The sequence below is a fragment of the Monopterus albus genome, unplaced genomic scaffold, assembly GCF_001952655.1.
Source record: "Monopterus albus unplaced genomic scaffold, M_albus_1.0 scaffold63.1, whole genome shotgun sequence".
Taxonomy (NCBI): Eukaryota; Metazoa; Chordata; class Actinopteri; order Synbranchiformes; family Synbranchidae; genus Monopterus; species Monopterus albus.
In genome coordinates, this window is record NW_018127943.1 from 757,007 (window position 1) to 774,602 (window position 17,596).

General features: G+C 40.6%; 2 protein-coding genes across 2 annotated transcripts in view; one reads left to right on the top strand and one right to left on the bottom strand.

The window, feature by feature from the left end:
* Window positions 1-3,497, top strand: part of rab10 (RAB10, member RAS oncogene family) — a 10,768-nt gene extending 7,271 nt beyond the window's left edge. Inside the window, exons 4-6 of the mRNA XM_020603879.1 lie at window positions 192-281; window positions 1,535-1,636; window positions 2,963-3,497. Coding sequence (XP_020459535.1) covers window positions 192-281; window positions 1,535-1,636; window positions 2,963-3,049 — 279 coding nt within the window. The 3' untranslated portion in view covers window positions 3,050-3,497. The remainder of the gene's footprint in view (window positions 1-191; window positions 282-1,534; window positions 1,637-2,962) is intronic.
* A 3,280-nt stretch (window positions 3,498-6,777) lies between these two features.
* lats1 (large tumor suppressor kinase 1) lies at window positions 6,778-17,509 on the bottom strand. The gene is made up of 8 exons (XM_020603876.1): window positions 17,307-17,509; window positions 16,007-16,491; window positions 15,110-15,215; window positions 12,946-14,375; window positions 11,758-12,340; window positions 10,810-10,992; window positions 10,160-10,266; window positions 6,778-10,079 (listed from the first exon to the last, which is right to left on the bottom strand). Exons 2-8 carry the CDS (start codon window positions 16,358-16,360, stop codon window positions 9,573-9,575), a joined length of 3,270 nt encoding a protein of 1,089 aa, XP_020459532.1. The 5' UTR covers window positions 16,361-16,491; window positions 17,307-17,509; the 3' UTR covers window positions 6,778-9,572.
* Between the last annotated feature and the right edge of the window lie 87 nt (window positions 17,510-17,596).

The following is a 17,596-nucleotide window of genomic DNA, read 5'->3' on the forward strand; positions in this document are numbered from 1 at the left end:
CATTCCTCAGATGGACAGATTAAATTACTTCTAGATGCAAAGCATGTTAATGACCTTAACTGCTGACTGACTGATAGGCTTATGGGATCCATTCCAAATGCTAATGAGTCAAAACAACCATATGCCAGTTCAATGTGGGTTAATGTGAAGAACTAATATAATAATCTTCTCTTTCATCTTTGTTTTTTCAGCATGCAAATGAGGATGTTGAGAGGATGTTGCTAGGCAACAAGTGTGACATGGAAGACAAGAGGGTCGTACCAAAAGCCAAGGGGGAGCAGGTGAGATTGTGCAGTCTACTGCAGCTATAAATGGCCCTTCGTCACTAAGGTCCCAGATTAGCTGATTAGTTGCCGCTGCTTTGGATCTACATGTCAAATTCAGGCTTATTTTTCTTTTAAGTCTGCAGCAGTTAATCCCATTGCAGTTGCATCTTTTCACTCTGACAACATGACATGCTGAAAACAGGCTTGCTTTTACATGAAAACACCATTTCCTCAGGGCTAATTCAACACTCAGAAAATATAATACCTGGAAAATAAATAGCTGGAAAACCGTAACAGATTATCACATTGATAGTTACATTCAGAGAAGGTTCATAAAGAACAGATTTAATATTGGTATTGGAACTTGCGGCCTAAAACTTCCACTAAAAACAGTGCTTCTATAGGGACTCTGCAATAAGCTGCTGTTTATCAACAACTCTGAAAACTGTTTCAATAAGAAACTGAACATTATCAGATTCATGAAGGAGGATTTATCGCAGGGCCGGTATATTAGGCTGCATTAGTTAGTTTTTTGTTTTACTTAGATGTACATCATTCTGCACAGTGAAGTAAATATAAGCACAGACTATAAACACATTTTTGACTCAGCAGTTACTTTAAGGTGTGAGTTCACCGAAAACATACAGTGTGTGACACAGAATTGCATCTACATTTCTAGGCAACTTGGAGAAATCAGACAATGCACCGGTTCTATCCAAGCAAAGATCTAATCGGCCAGAACAAGTGAAAACACGTGTGGGTCTACAGGGCTTTATGAGCTCTGACTAGTCACTTTGCAGATTTAGCAACATCAGATACAGGTCCACTTTCTCATACACACAACTACCTGCTTTGAATGGTGTGTGTGTGTGTGTGTGTGTGTGTGTGTGTGTGGACGTGTTTTTCCTGCTACATGGGGACTTCTTCCTGACTCCATACCAACTCATGAGGACCCATTTCACAGTGGGGACCTAAATTGAGGTCCCCATGGGCAAAAAATTGAATTTTTTAGGGTGGCAACATGGTTTAGGGTTAGGATGATGTTAGGTTAAGGTCAGGGTTAGGGTTAGTCTACAGGAAATGCATGTAAGTCAATGTAAAGTCCCCATGGACTACGAAACATAAACTGTGTGTGTGTGTTTGAGTTAGTAACACCAGCGATACCTGATCAGTATTGAATCAGAATCAGCTTTAGTGATCAGTAATCAGTGAGCCACTTTATTTTTGAACACTTATCGTTGTCACTTGCTCTGCTTTCTTCTCCACAGATTGCGAGGGAACACGGCATTAGGTTTTTTGAGACGAGCGCTAAGGCTAACATCAACATCGAGAAGGCTTTCCTCACGTTAGCAGAAGACATCCTCAGAAAGGTGCGTGTGCCGTCTGTGTGACTAAATTAGTTTGTGCTAAATTATGATTTTTTTTTTTTTCTCAAACCTGTTATCATTTTCAGTGATGTGAGTACTCAGTATCTGACCAAGCTAGCACTATTAGCAGGCAGCTACATCTCAATCAGAGCACAGTGGTCTGTCAGCGAAGATGCTGGTGTTCCAGCTGCACTTCATAGCTGCATTTGTGCTGTCAGAACCTAAGGAGTAGTATACACCGTGCTTCCCTTAGCCCTCACCTGGTGTAACCTCATGGATTGACATGGACCGTCCTTTGCTTTTCCGCTGTATTTTGCACTGTCAGTCAATTTAGAGTGGGGGACTGCATACTCTCATACACACTCACAGCTGAGCAGAGGATGTGAAGGATCCTTCCACAGAGGTTTCCACTCCCCAAACGCTAGCACTATCTAGTTTGATTGATTGATATTGCTGGGATACATTTAGTAATTAAAGCCCTGTTTCGACCAGAGGAACTTTCCCTGGGAATAAGAACCTTTAGCGGTTCCTCAACCTGTGTTTATTTTTTACTTATTGGGAGCTACAGTTTATGGTATTCTTGTCCGTTCATCCGTCACAGTATAATTTAGTTTTTATTCAATAACAAAGAAATTCAGCATACCGTAAAATCTGGACTATAAGCCGCTACTTTTTTCACACGCTTTGAACCCTGCGGCTTAAACAGTGATGCGGCTAATTTATGGATTTTTATGGGCTAACCAGCTTCATGCCGCCAATACATTTAGCCTCGTCACATCAGACCAATGAAATTACCAAACAGGTCACAGTGGACCAATGAAAGTGTTCGAATTAAATCAAATGCACTCACTAAATTCTTCAGATCAGTCATTTTGCGCTTCATGCACACACCCTCATCATGGAAAACGCAGGAAGAAATGCATATGATGCAGCTTTCAAGTTAAAGGCGATTGAGCTGGCTGTCGAAGAAGGAAATAGAGCTGCTGCATGTAAGCTTGGCATCAATGAATCGATGGTGAGACGATTTTGTCAACCAGCCCGGTTACAGGCACTGTATGTGTATATATGTACAAATTTTTTTCTTCTTCTTAAATTTAGTGGGTGCGGCTTATAGTCAGGTGCGCTCAATAGTCCGGATTTTACGGTAGTTCTTGTTTTCAAACTTTTCATTTTAGTCACATCGTTGTTGTGAAAAATGTTAAATGGCTCTTGTCGAAGTTTTCACTGACACAATGTTATTTGGACTTTCTGTGCAGAATTATTCACAGTACCATGATTTTTCTCATGTATTTAATAGCATGCATTGTTTTTTTTTGTTGTGTTATTCAGACGCCTGTAAAAGAGCCCAACAGTGAAAATGTTGACATCAGCAGTGGAGGTGGAGTCACAGGCTGGAAGAGCAAGTGCTGCAGTTGAACAACAACAACAACAACAACAACTCTTTCACTTACACTAAAGCACACAGACACACGCACACACACACACATACTCTCATTCTAACTGCTAACTCCTAACTTTCTCACCTTCTAACCTGTCTCATAAGTTTTCTTACACACTGACACTGTCTCTTTATCAGAGTAAAAAAATAAACCACTTCACTTGTCTAATCCCTTCTCCTCCATATTCTTCCACTCTCCATCTGATGATCATTTTTATTTCTGATAAAAAGAGAAATCCAGTCACGTTTCTTGTCTTTTGTTTTAAAGGCTGTACAAAAAGTGTGAAACAACAAGCTCATATTTTTAATATTTCCTTTGCCTGAGCTCACCTGGTTGGACACCCTCACTGCCCCCTCGCCACCCTTAACCCCTTCCCCACCCACAGCATTCACTTTCATTCAGAGGAAATCAAGATAAAAATCAAACAAAAAAGACAAATGTAGGATTAACATTTTGTACACTTAGTGGGGTTTCTGTTGTCTAACTGTATTTGGTCCTTTACAATTTGTTACCAAGTGACAGAGGCGTGGCTGGCTTCTTTTTGTAAGTGGGGGTTTATTTTGTCCTGTGCCTTATATGGAAGACAGGGGCTGGGGCTGTGTGGTGGGCGGAGCCACATTCACCCAATAAAATTAGTTTAATAATCTGTTTGTTCAAACTGAAGCAGAAAGGTTTGAATTTCTCCTCCAGCCAAGAGAATGGCATTTTACAGTATATACTGTTTATTGATGTTTTATTTTTATCTGTATGATTTATTTTACTTTTATTTTCCTTGTTTGGGCTTTTTTTTTTTTTCCTTCCTGCATGCAGATTTCTTTGGGTTGGAAGCATTTCTGTAACGTTTGCCACTGGGTAACTGGGCGGGAGGTACAGAAGTTCTCTTTGGAGATTCAAACAATTTTGCAGATCCATTAAAATTAAGCCTGTTTAAGTTACCTTGTTTGTCCTCAATGATGTCCAGTGTGGCGTTTACTATCTCAGCCTGACACTAAGCAGATTTTATAAAAATTTGAGGCTTGGGAAGAAAAGCAAAAGTGAGTGGCTGTGATCCTGATTTATCTATTTTTTCTGGTATGAACCACAGACTGTATGGACAACACAACAGCTCCAGAAGTGAAACCACTGAGTTGATGGCTGGTTGCATTACAGGGTCATAACGTGATGCTCCATCCATGTTAGCAGATGTGACATCGGCTGAACTAAAAACACTGATTACAAGTTATATCCGGTAGGTTTAATTTTAATAAGTTGCTTGATTATATAAAACGGGTATATTTCAGATGATTTGACAGCTTTGATTGCCGGTCTGACGCTGTCACCCCTGTTTTTGTTGCTATTGTGCAAATGCTGGTTGCCAGATGGCAGCCGCTGTATTCACAATATTTTGGCTTCACTGTTGCATAGTGGAGGGAAGTGGCGACTCTTGTCCATCTACAGTATGGTATGAAGACAACTTCAGTGCTCAATGGCCTCTGCTCACCATCTCTTCTGACTTTGTTCCCGTTTCAGAACAAACATACATGTTGGATGTACTTTCATCCACATTAGTCCCCTTCTGTGTTTTTATAATTTCAGAGGGAGAGTGACAGCACTCTTGAGTATGGGTTTGGTCACACTTCCACTATTTGCCCAGTCTCTTATTTATTTTCTCCACAAACCATTTCACTGATGAATCAAAGTAGAGCTGCAACGATTAATGGACTAGCTGATGATGGGAACTATTCAGATATCATTTTTGATATTTTTTTAAGCAAAAATGCCAAACAGCCACTGGTTCCAGCTCATTAAATGTGAGCATATACTGCTATTTGTTTGTGCCTCATTGTAAAATGAATATTTTGTGGTTTCACAAAACAACCCATTTGAGGATGCGTTTTTGACTCCGGAAAAATTATGAAAAGTTTTCATGGCATTGTGCAGACAAAGCAATTTGTCAGTTAAGCGAGAAACTAATCAGAGTATTCGACAACCGAATACTTGTGGTTTCTGGACTATGGTTGGTTCCTAAATGTGCAGGTCAAAATGGTCAATGTTGTCAGTCTTTCACAAAATAGACTCACCAGTGTCGACCATAGTCTGTCTTCACTGCAGATATTTTCATATCTACAGAAAGAAAAACAGTTGAGTACAAATGATGGCTCTGTTTTGTATAAACAAGGGGACAGGAAGTTAGTGCAATGATGATAAATTGTAAAAAGTGAAGAATATTAGCAAAGGCTCCAGAGCTTATTTTTGGGACATAATCTTTATGTTCACATTAAGAAAGTGGCCCAAATTTGCATATGTGGCCCTTGATCAGTTTCATATTCAATCCATGCAGCCACTGTCAGAGTGGTGGGATCAGAATTCATGTGGTTTTTAATGGGTTATTGTCATACTCAGCATGTGTCACCACATTACAAATTATTTTGTTTAAAAAAAAAATGAATTGGCCATTAAGTCTGAAATGTGTGTGGCAGTAGGCTTCAATTTCCTCTTCTAATTCCACTTTTGCAATTAACAACAGAAATAAAGTAACTATTCATGGCTAGGATAGAGAGCAAAAAAAAAGTTGAGTAATAATAAGTAATAACCCCACTCTAAAAATTAATTTGTATATATAAATTACTCACTTATCTGTAGTTTCCTGCCACACATGATCATTTCTTGTTAGTATAAAACACCAAAATATATTAACTCTCTGTGTGGTAAATCTCATCATGATTGTGCACATCAGGTCATAATGAACTGGATCACTGGGCCTGTTTACTGGTTCCCATCTTAGGTCTCTACTGTCAGAGAAAAATATAAACACTTTGGTGCCCTCTGGTGGCTAAAATCATCATTGGCCAGCATCTTTTTTTTCATGGCAGACGAGATAAAACTGTTTACATGATGGACAGAAGCTTTTATCTGTATGAAACGACCTGGAGAAATAACTGTATACCCTGGTAGTTGCTCTAGATTCAGACTGAAATAGTCACCAGCAATTTAAATAAAATCGTTTCGCTAAGGAGTTCGTTTGAGGTTTTGCTGAGTTTATGAAGTGGTGTTAGTCCAATCTGTGCAACTGGCAGGTTAGCGACCTCAGTGAATCAACGTGTTGGGAAATAACACGTTCACGAACTTTTCTAAAACATATACACTACAAAAACGTAAGGAGAACTTTTGTATGGAAGTTATTTAAATGTATCAGTTGTGCAAACACGTCACTGAGCTGTGTAACCACACTTCAGGACCCTTAGTAAACTGAATTTGGCGCGTTTTACAGCATCAGATACTAATGCTAGCTAACATTAGCATATCAGCTAGTGGGATGTACAGAATAGAAAGCTGTCCTGCTATAAACAAATGACAGCCGTTTCTTCTCGTGATTTGAGTAATCATGCGAAAGGTTCGTCATGTTAGAAAACAAGACTTACCGCGCTGTGATGTCCAGTCTTTTCGTAAACAATAGTCCACCAATGGAGTGTGTGCCACAGGAACAGCACAGTTCACCCCAAGGAAAATTGGTGATATGCTTCTAAATAAAAAAAAAAAAAAACATTCTAATTACCCAGATGTGTGGCGTAACTTTGGTTTTAGAACACTTCTGGGCATTTAGCTACATGTGCTTATGCAGTATTTATTGATTACCTGGGAAAATAATTGAGATATTGAATTTGATAATGAAAATAATCCTTAATTGTAAAACTGTCTGTTTCGACATGGGAATATTAAAGCATGTTTTGCTCTTGACATTCTTTATTTATCACCCTCTTCCCTGTACCAAAACGTCCCAGAAACAATAATGTACACAAAAATAAAATTCTCTCACTTACAATGAAAACACAAAACCAGTGCAGAATGCCAGTGGTCACCATTAAGTCCATAATAACTACATTCAGTAATCTTTTCTAAACAAAAACAAAGATACAGTGGGTTACAAAATCATCCTCATGATATGTGATAGAGAGCAGTCCTCTCCCATGTCAGTCTATCAATCCGCAATCCAGTTTTCCTTTTTTGTTGTCAGTACTGATGCACAAAAACTCAACACACAACAGTTGGCTGTTGACAAGAAGTAAGGAAATTACTTTTAAGAAGCTGGGTTTAAAAGTTCCCCAGGTCCTTACACACATTACTTTAGTGTAAGATGAACCAGACAAGCAAGGCGTTTCTGGCTGATAGATAGTGTGATATCACCATATTGATACACAATCACAATATGTTGTGATTGCTATTTTCTAAACGTGGGTTATTTTAAAAAGAAAAGGTCAAACCCACCTCTTTAGTGCTTTGGTTGAGAGACAAGCATTAAGTCTGAATGGCAATAAGTAAGTTAAATGAAAGGTGTCACATCAATTTGGAATCCTGTGAATTAATGTTGTTGGGTACACAAGAAACAAAAAGTACACAAAAGGCAGCAGTGGTGCACTCTGAGAGGTCCTGCCCTAATGGGGTAGGAAAAAAAAAATCAGCTGACAGGGAAGAGAAAATATTTACATCAACTGTGTACAACTTAATTTATAAATACATTTTAGGTATAAATTAGAAAAATAAAACAAATCTACTGTAGTTCAATCACACTACTGCTACTCAAATTTTAAAATGCCAGTCTGATTATTAACCCTCTTTATATTTGGTGAAAGACAACAGAAAAGATCAAAAAGGCACAGAAATGAATAATTAGAATATTTTATCCCTGCAAATTTCTGAGTCACAACACTACCCTCCCGCCCACTGCATAAGATATTAAAATATAAATTAAGATGTTTTTTAACCAATAAATGCAATTCCAACAAGAATTCCCACACTCAAGCAACATGTACACTAGCATCACCAGTTACAATTTTCTTAAATAAATTAAGGTTTTGAGGGGCTTTGCAATAAGTCATCAAAGAGAGGACCCTGATGTTTTTCTGCTTTCTGTTCTTCTGGAGGTTTTTCAGGCAGCATACATCATACAGTGTACCCTCCACACATTAAAGGAAATGTTCAACATTTTGGGAAACGCCTATTCCATTCCCTGCCAAAGGTTAGATGAAAAGATCGATACCACTCTTGTGTCTGTAAGTATGAAGCTACTGCCAGCAGCTGCTTAGCTTAGCTTAGCATAAACACTAGAAACAAGGTGAAACAACTAGCCTGGTACGGTCTAAAGATAAATCTGTCTGCCAGCACCTCAGCACCTCTAAAACTCAGTAACATGTTGTATTTTGTCTGATCCATACATAGACCACAGAATAAAAATGAAAAGTTTGAGTTTTAAGAGGAGTTATGTGCCAGACTGTTTCTTCAATACAAAGCTTAACTGTTCAACAAACCTGATAGTAAACCCAAATTAAAATAATTACTGTTCTATGGTGATTTTCAACAAGTTGTGACCCAGGGGCCACTATTCTCACTAAGAAGTAGCCTGAGGACAATTGTGGGGTGGATAGACCGGGTGGGCACTATTTTAATCCTGAAATCTATTTTAATCCTTGACCTTTATAAGTGTTATAAATTTAAATGATTTTGATTATTCTCATGCAACAATTTATTTTTTTTATAAACCCTACAGTGAAACTACATTACTGAACACATGGTCAGGGACTACTTGCTATGCCTTCGGGGACCACCAGGGGGCACAGCAGAAGCATCGTGTTGCCATGAAAGTTTTTTTTTCAGCACACATAATTTTTTAGCATACATTCATTCTGACGTCTCCTAAAGGACTTTTTATGTTCATTCAGCTTAAGGTGCTCTGCAAAAACACTTAGGTGCTGCCCCTAACCTTTCTATGGCAGGGAAACCCAGTATTTTGTGATATTATATATACAAAACAATTAATCTGAAAGGAAAATAATTCTTAGTTGGAGACCCAGCTGTAATGCATTAATTAACTTGAGCATTGGAGATTTTGTTACATTTGGATGCCAGGGAAGCCGTTTCCCCTTTTCAAATCTTTATGTGAAGCTAAGCTAACCTGCTGCTGGCTGTGCCTTCAAATTTACTGTATAAATATGTGTGGCAGTGGCTTCTTATGTAAAGCTTTCCCAAAGCTTTGGGGAAGCTGTGGCTCAGGAGGTAGAGCAGGGTTGTCTCCTAACTGGAAAGCTGGCGGTTCAGTTCCCAGCTTCTCCAGTCCACATGTCGAAGTGTCCTTGAGCAAGACACTGAACCACCAGTTGCTACCAGTGATATTACCTGTGTGTGAATGTGTGAATGGACAAATAGTGTGAAAGCACTGAGTGTGCCGCAATGAAAAAAAAAAAAAAAAAAAAGCGCTACACAGGTATAAGATCATTTATCAAGATGTCAAACTATTCCTTTTCTTGTAGTTTCTTTTTGTTTCAAAACAAAACAAAAAAGATTAATGTGATTTTGTGCTGCAGTGTTCTGACTGCTCCTAAAAACTTTTTTTTTTTTATAAAAAACTCATTTTCCTATGATCAAGGTTTTAAATGCTGTACCGTTGCAACCGCTTTCTCTCTCACACACACACACACACACACACGGGCCACAAACTCATTAGGCAGCTGAGCTGACCTCAGGTGCTACACATAGACCAGGTCTCGGCCCTGTGGCGCTGAGCATGCTTCTTGCCCCGGGCCCTCTGAGTCCGCCTCGTCCTCATTATAGCCCTCATACTCAATGGGTTTGGGGCAGCTGTATGGGTGGCCGTTGTCATCGAAGAAGCGGCGGAAGGTGAACTCGTAGAATGCATGTTCGGGGTGTTTGCCATTGCGGAACCAGCCATTGAGGGTGTCGTTGTGGTTGTCCCCCCCATCACTGTCATTGCTCCAAAGTTTATCTGGGTCCACTGGGTCAAAGTTGGAGGTGTCCGTGGAGTGGGCGATGGTGGGGATGTACGGTGCCACCTGCTGCCTCAGGTCACTTGAGAAGTTGATTGTTTTGAAGAAAGGATGAGCTTTGATTTCGTCCGCACCGTTCTTACCAAGGCGGTCCTCAGGGCCTCGACACAGTTTAACTATGAGATCTGACGCCTCGGGGCTGAGCTTAGCCAGCAGAGGAATATGCAGCGTGCTCTTCCAGTTTATCACCTGGTTTCAACAGAATGTTGACATTAAGAAAGAATGAATTCTGTAGCTGCATAACATTTCAGTGCAGGTGCCTCACATACCTTTAGCTGTGTCTCCAGGGGTGTGTTTGCTAAGAAGGGAGGTTGTCCAACAACCATTTCATACAAGATGACACCGACGCTCCACCAATCACAGAGCTGGGTGTATCCTGGAGAAGATTAAAGAAAGGTTTACACCAGTCATCTTTGCAACAACAAAAACAATCTCTCAGGAGGGTTTTAAAACCTCTAGTCAATGTTGTATTTGGTTACAAAGTCTGCTTGCTTTGGTGCTCTAGTTTCTAATTTTATTTTTGTGGATAGTGACAGACCAAGGATAGTAATATCTATCAGCGGTAGCTTATAAAATCTCTGTACAGCTGAGACTGCATGCTGATCAACTGATTAATAGACAGAAAATCAGTCTGCCATTCTTTTGATCATTATTTTTTTCATTTGTAAAGCAAAAATGGCAATCATTCACTGATTCCAGATTCTTATCTATGCATTCTTTCAGCTAAAGGTCTTAGTTTTGTTCTTTCCTTTTTATCTGATCAGAAATCTGAAACCAAAAGAAATTCAAATCATATTTTACAAATATCATATTTGAGATATGATCAGTATCGCCCCAACACTGACACAACCGGCCCACATTAAATACCATTTCTCTGTTGCCGTTATAAAATTCAGTGTTCCTCTCTGCCCTATCGTACCTGTTCGGAGCAGCACTTCAGGTGCTATGTAGTTGGGTGTCCCCACCAGTGAGTGAGCCAAACAGCGCTGGTGCTGCCGGGCCTGTCTCCTCTCCAGAGGCTTCAGACGGTCTGTACAGCGGCAGTTAGCCGGGTCCTCCCATTCCTTACTGAAGTCCATACTGTCCTGCCTCATGTGGTCCCCTGGATATGGGTCACAAAGGACAATGCTGATTGCTTTGCTTATTAAACCGATCAGCTGAGTGTTTCTGCCCTGCATACTGTATAGCAGTTTCATGATGTCCAAGATATCCAATGCATATGACTTCTCAATGTGTCTGAGGGGTTCCAAGATTTTAGAAAACCAAACATTATTTTTGGATTGAAACTGCCAATAATCAAATATCTAATTATGTTCATCAGCAGAGTAATTTGACTATACCTTTGTCAGAAGACAGAAACTCCAAGTTAGATTACAGATTCTCTGTCTTCTGCTGATGACTTTATAACCTTCACAAAGTTTGTTGCAATATAAACCACATGGACTCTGAAAGACTAGTGCCCTGCATACTGACTGTGTACTTTTTGACAGATGCTATCATCAATTTAGTATACACATCAACACAACACAATTAGACTTCTTCATACCATTAGTACTAAGTGGCATTGTGCCCTGCCAATTTAAGACAGTGAGGATGGGGCTGCTAATGATGGTGCAGCTGAAATCATTAGTTACTTCACATAAAATTAACCAGAACTGATTCTGATGTGAGGATTAGCCGTTTTGTTTTTGTCTTTTCTGACTGTAACTGAACGCATTTGTTTAATTGTTGCTTATTTATATAAGTAAGTTTTAGTTCCCTTTTTTCCTTACAGCCATCATTTTACAACATGCTTGTATTTGAGAGCTCAAGGTATCTACTGCAGATTTCTGGGTGAATTTAACAGTTGATAAATAGTGACACCAACCACTCTGGTAATATTTGGAGTCATGCGTCCAGCGGAAGCCAGTGCAAAGGCCAAAGTCTGTCAGCTTTATGTGTCCATCTCGGTCTATGAGGATGTTATCAGGCTTGATGTCCCGGTGGATGAAGCCCATCTTGTGGACGCTCTCCACGGCACAGGTGAGCTCTGCGATATAAAACTGAGCCAGCTCTTCTTTGAAGATGCCGAGCCGAATGAGAAGGCTCATCATGTCCCCTCCAGGGATGTACTCCATGACAAAGTACAGATTATCCTTGTCTTGGAAAGAGTAATAGAGACGCACCACCCACTCGTTGTCAGCCTCAGCCAGGATGTCCCTCTCAGCCTTGACGTGGGCCACCTGGTTCCTCAGCAGCACATCTTTCTTACGAAGTGTTTTCATTGCATACAATGATCCTGTATCCTCTTTTCTGGCCAAACACACCTCACCAAAGGCTCCGATACCAAGGGTCTTGATTCGTTTGAACATGGACTTATCCATCTTGGCCCGCTTTAGCCGGATGTAGTTGGACTCTTTCTGACAGAGCATCATACGCATCTGCTCCTGGGCTTCTAGAGACAGACCCACCTGAGCAGAAGACAGAGTCAAAAGTGATTTAAAAGAGAATGATATGATCAGAATGTCAACAAAGATCTACACATACACACATATTCCTGGTTAGATATAAACTGGCATTAGGAGAATCAACTGTGAAAAATCAATGCAATTAAAGTAAAATGGAAAAAATAAATACATTTTCAGTGCATTATCAATATCCTTTTTAGCAAAACTGCACAAGCAGTGGCATTATCAATGAGATGGTGATCATGGAGTGGCATGCATTTCCTTCAGCCACAGGGGCAAACATGCTTTCAGAATATGAAGTACATGTAAAATACAAAGAGCAGTCTCTCAACAACAGCTTACTTGAATAACTGATGTGTGTGGACTATTCTGTGTCACAGGTCAGCAGAGATACTTTTACCTGTTAGATCGGCTGTTAGTGACAGCGAGAAGAGAAAGGAAGAAAAAGCTAAGAAAACAAACAGCATGAAAAAGACATCTCAAAGGTAGATAATATAGTGATGATGATAAAAGGTTGGAAAATAGCAAAAGGTCAAAGAGCTGCATCTATAACTGGTCAATTAATTAAGAAAATCCTTCCACCTATGTTGTTACTAATTTCTTCTCACCCTTTGCATTTCACTTTCCAGCTGCTTCCTCCTCCGAATCCGCTGCTGATGGTTCTTTAAAATGTTCTCCACATGTTGCTCCATGAAGAACTTGAAGGCCTGAGGGGAGTACAGCGCAACTCTTCCAGACTCCCCCCTCCGCTCTTCGTCTTTCTTATTACGACGCACAGGAACAGGAGATGTTGTAATCTGCTTCTTCTCCTTCTCTGGTGCTGCAGTGCTTTTGGGGCTTTCTGTCTTGTCTCTGGAGCTATCACCACCATTGACCTCCTCCTCGGGGGACTCCTCCCTACCTGAGTTGTGCTTATTGGCCCCTGAATCGTATGACGGGGGGCAGGGTGCAGATGCCTGCGGGATGAGGTGCTTAGGGTAGGGTGGAGGAGGACCCTGGTAGCTGGGTGCCTCTGCTACGACACTGATCTGAGGGACAGGGGCTGAGGATTCTGAGTAGGCAGGTGCAGCCAGAGACGGCGGAGCCTGTTGCATCCATGGAGGGTGTGTGGGTGCAACAGCAGTTTGTACCTCAGGTTTTTGGACACGCATGCTTTTGACTGGCTGCAAAATGGGAGCCTGGGTGATGGCAGTGACTGTAGTGGCAGAGGGCTGGGAGCTTACTGGGTGGGTCGGTCTGCCGTTCAACTGTGAGTTGCTGAAGGAGTTGGAGCGGACTGGCATGTTGTGCTGCCATGATGGGGACAGATCCTGGTTGCTGCCATTGCCAGAGGAAGACTGTGACTGATTAGGGACTAGAGGGGGCTGGGACCAGGACTGAGGAGGGCCTATGTTACACATGTCAAGATTGTGACTATTCTGGTTGGGAACCATCATAGACTGAGGGATGTTTCCACCATTGACATAAGAGGGAGATGATGCAGGTCCACCTGCTTGCATCTGCTGGTCAATGGGACTGTGTCGGCTGCTCTGGTTGACTGGGTATGGGGGAGGGGGTTGCCTGCCACCTCCCGCCATGTAGTCTGGCTGAGGGGAGCCATTATGTGACCAGCTGGTGGGGAAATTGAACTTATTCCCCCCAGAGCTTTGCATTATGATGGGCTGGTGGCCCACAGGCACTGGGCTGATCCCATGCTGATTCTGAGGAGCTGAGGCTGGGTACCCATCAGGCCAGGCCCCCTGGGGTACTGGAGAAATGCGGGGCACAAGATAATCCATGTTGCCAGAGTAACGCTTGGTTGATGGATTGTTGTCCCAGGATGTTGCAGGAGGCATGGTACTGCGGTTTGGTGGAGGTGTGACACTGCGCACCTGAGGTGGCAGTGGTGGGTTGATCCTCTGGCTGGTAGCAGGGTGACCCTGTGGGAAGGCAGGAGATGGTCCAGTGTTGTCAGAGCAATACATTCGGGGGGCCAAAGACTCTTTAGAGCCTTTCCAGCTCGGCCTCCTCAGCACAGATGACTGCATATGGGAAGCACCTACAGATACAAAAGTAATTTAAAAATATCATCAAAAAAAATTTGTTCACTGGAAATGAAGCATCAATTAGAACCTTTGGACAAAAATCCACAAACACTGGACCAAAAAGTTAAATTAAATAAGTAAATGAAAACAGAGCAACATTTTGATCTTCACTATCTTTGCCAGGTAAAGGAGAGCCCAAATAGTCAATCTGTTTTAAAGCATCATACTGTAATATAAGTTTAAACACAGATGAACTCAAAGTATAATGCAAAGTAGTGTTTAAATTCTTGTTTGAGATACAATCAACAAACCTTATCCACCAAAAATTGTTCTGTACTGATGGTGTTCACAGTATTTTAGCACTCATTATCCATAGCACCATATGCTCGTAAAAGAAATAATAAAATCCAAGTGAAATTAAAATAAATGGAATTAGGTAACTGAACAATTTGTATTTGTAAAATTCAAACATATACCCACCCAAAGTACTCTTTCATTCCAGAGTCACATTCCCAGATGATAGTAAAACTGTGAACGTAAGGCCCAAGTTGTATAAAACCATTATCTTTTAAACTGATTCCTCTATGGCATGGTTTGTTAACATGTGTACTTGACTCTGCCTTCCTTACCCTTTACTGTTCTTTAATAAAGGTCCAGAACAGTTGTTAAACATGGCAGAATGAATGGATGGAAGATGGAAAATAAAAGAGGGGAATCAGCACTAAATCCCACTGGACAGTTTACACACCTGAAGCTTTCAGGCCCATAGTGCTGGGGTTGGCAACAGCCATTTGGTCCCTCATTGAGTCCTGGTAGCTCAGCTTACCCATGTAGTCTATAGCCACACTGCGAGGCTTGGGGGCAAAAGAACATTGTCTTGTTTAGGCAGTCAAAGTGTAGCAAAATGGAAACAAGCTGTAAATAAATTGAATACAGGATTAATCAAAGCTTTATCTGCTTATTTGAATGGATTAGAACTATGCAGATATGTTCATTAATTACTAATTTGCACATTAATTTCTCAAATAATGAATTAGTTTATAAAATGTCGAAAAACTGAAATATTTCTTGGAGCCTGAGGTTACATTGTCCATTGAGTTTCTGTGTTAAACAAACATAATACAATAAAATAAAAACTGGAAAAGCAGCAAATCCTTAAATTAGACAAGCTGGAAGTAGATTTGTTTTTTACATATTATCTGAAATAATTAATGAATTATCACAATAATTGTGTAATAAATTTTCTGTCATTTAACTAAAGAATTAATAAACTAACTGATGATCTGAATTTGATAGTTGGTAGATGTTAGCAAAAGCATTTCTTCCCCCGAACTAAAAACTGTACAGTTAATCTCTTAGAACTGATCACTACTCTAGTGTATACTGTGCCATTTCATACCTGGATTGAATGGACAGGCTCAAAACAAGTTGCAACTGACAACTAAGAAAATACTTTTGTGTTCTTAACCGTACAAGCTCGTCATTCCACTTTGCATACTTGTCATTTGCCAAATAACTCTGTTAAAAAAAAAAGCGTGCCTCGTGATTATTCTTGATTACAGAGTTATGTATAGAATGACATTCCTCTACAGTCCTTCAAAACAACTTGTCCTGGTGACAAATAAAACACAAACACTCATCTCACCTCCTCAAACCCTGTACACGGGGGTTCCAGGGACATGTGTTGGTTCACCTCAGGTCCTGAAGTATTGGATTCATTGGCATAAGGTAACAGAGATTCCCGAATTTCCTGTAAGGCCTTCTTATGATAGGGGTTTTTGGGGTTGCTGCTGCTGCGCCCTTGATGCCTGTGTTCTTCAGGGACCATTTTTGCAGCTCCACCTATGTCCATTTTTGGTGGGTCGGAGGGTTTTGACAGGTTGCGCAGGCTGTTCCTTATTTCCTGCAGCATTTGCTGACTGTTGCCACTGTAATTGCTGGCAGGGAAGGTTTTGGGCCTCATCTGTCTGTATCTTTCGGGTTTCTCCACTCTCTTCATGTAAGAACATGTATGATGATGATGAAGGAGATGAAAAGGGTGTTACTCAGTCCAGGGTTGCAGCAGAGGGTAGCAAGGGTCTCTGATGTCTGACTTCACATCAGCATGCCGCTCAAAGAAACAGACAAAACCTGTAATCAACCAAATCTCTGATGAGCAGACATCCAGTTATATAACAGGTTGGACAAATGAGATGTAGAGAGTAATAATTAACAAATCCCAACAGATAAATATTAGTTATATGAATATTATAATTGGTCAGGCCGTCTTTTTGGAGTTTACAGACAGATAGTCCATTAATCCCTAAGAAAATTTTGGTATTAGCTTATTCAATACAGCCAGCACAAACCAAACAACCTAAGTAATATTAAGTAATGCAATAACAATCAGATAAAGACTAATATTATAATAAGCGATACGTTAACGACTAATGAAAAGCAGAAAATGCTAACAATACTACCAGACAATACTTCTAGGAAAGCTAATAATAAGACAATGAGAAGGAATATGTTATGACTCTTTTGGTGAGAATTGTTAATGTTATTGTTCTACTAGGAGTTTATTTTGAACTTAGTGTATGGTGTTTTAAGGTAAGTTAGAGATACCTGCCACCAAAAATAACACCTTCCCCAGCAGGACCACTTGTTAGCGCCGTTAACTAACCGAGCTAACAGAGCTGTATTTTAACTATGGTTCTTATACGTCAAGTATGCTAAAGAGCTATCGCTGTTTGTCACATTTACTTAATTATCTCCACTACTGAGCAACCGACGAGCTACAAATTGTGGTTATCTTTATTTCGCTTTGCATAAAATCAAACATCGCAGCGATATCTTCGCGGCCCTGCGTGTGAAATACATCCATTTGCTACTGCTAGGCTAATTCAACAACAGCTTCCGAGTTAGCCTGCTAGCTTGGACACAGTTAGCCGTGTCTGCCAACTTACCAGTGTCTGTAGCTGCCACTTTCTTCGACACCTTTCCTATTCTGACAACAAAAGATATTTCTTCGATCTTTCTCGGCCACAAGGACGCGACTTTAACCCAAAAAGTCCTTGTTGTGCCGAGCTGCTTGGGTCGTAGTCGTGTTGAATTCCTGGGATGTCTGAATGACAAGTACAACACCGACAAGTTAGTCACACACATAACACAACTGACATCCGGTTACTGTCGAATTCACAATAAAAGTCCCTTGGGTGAAGCCTGGAGTTTCAAAATATAGTGGCGGATAAATATA

Excerpts from the sequence above, each read along its gene's own strand:
- lats1 (XM_020603876.1), bottom strand. The coding sequence starts at position 16,360 with ATGAAGAGAGTGGAGAAACCCGAAAGATACAGACAGATGAGGCCCAAA. Across the intron at positions 10,993-11,757 it reads CTCCAAATATTACCAGAGTG|GGGACCACATGAGGCAGGAC; the intron begins GTTGGTGTCACT and ends ACCCATATCCAG. Across the intron at positions 10,080-10,159 it reads CCCTGGAGACACAGCTAAAG|GTGATAAACTGGAAGAGCAC; the intron begins GTATGTGAGGCA and ends TGTTGAAACCAG.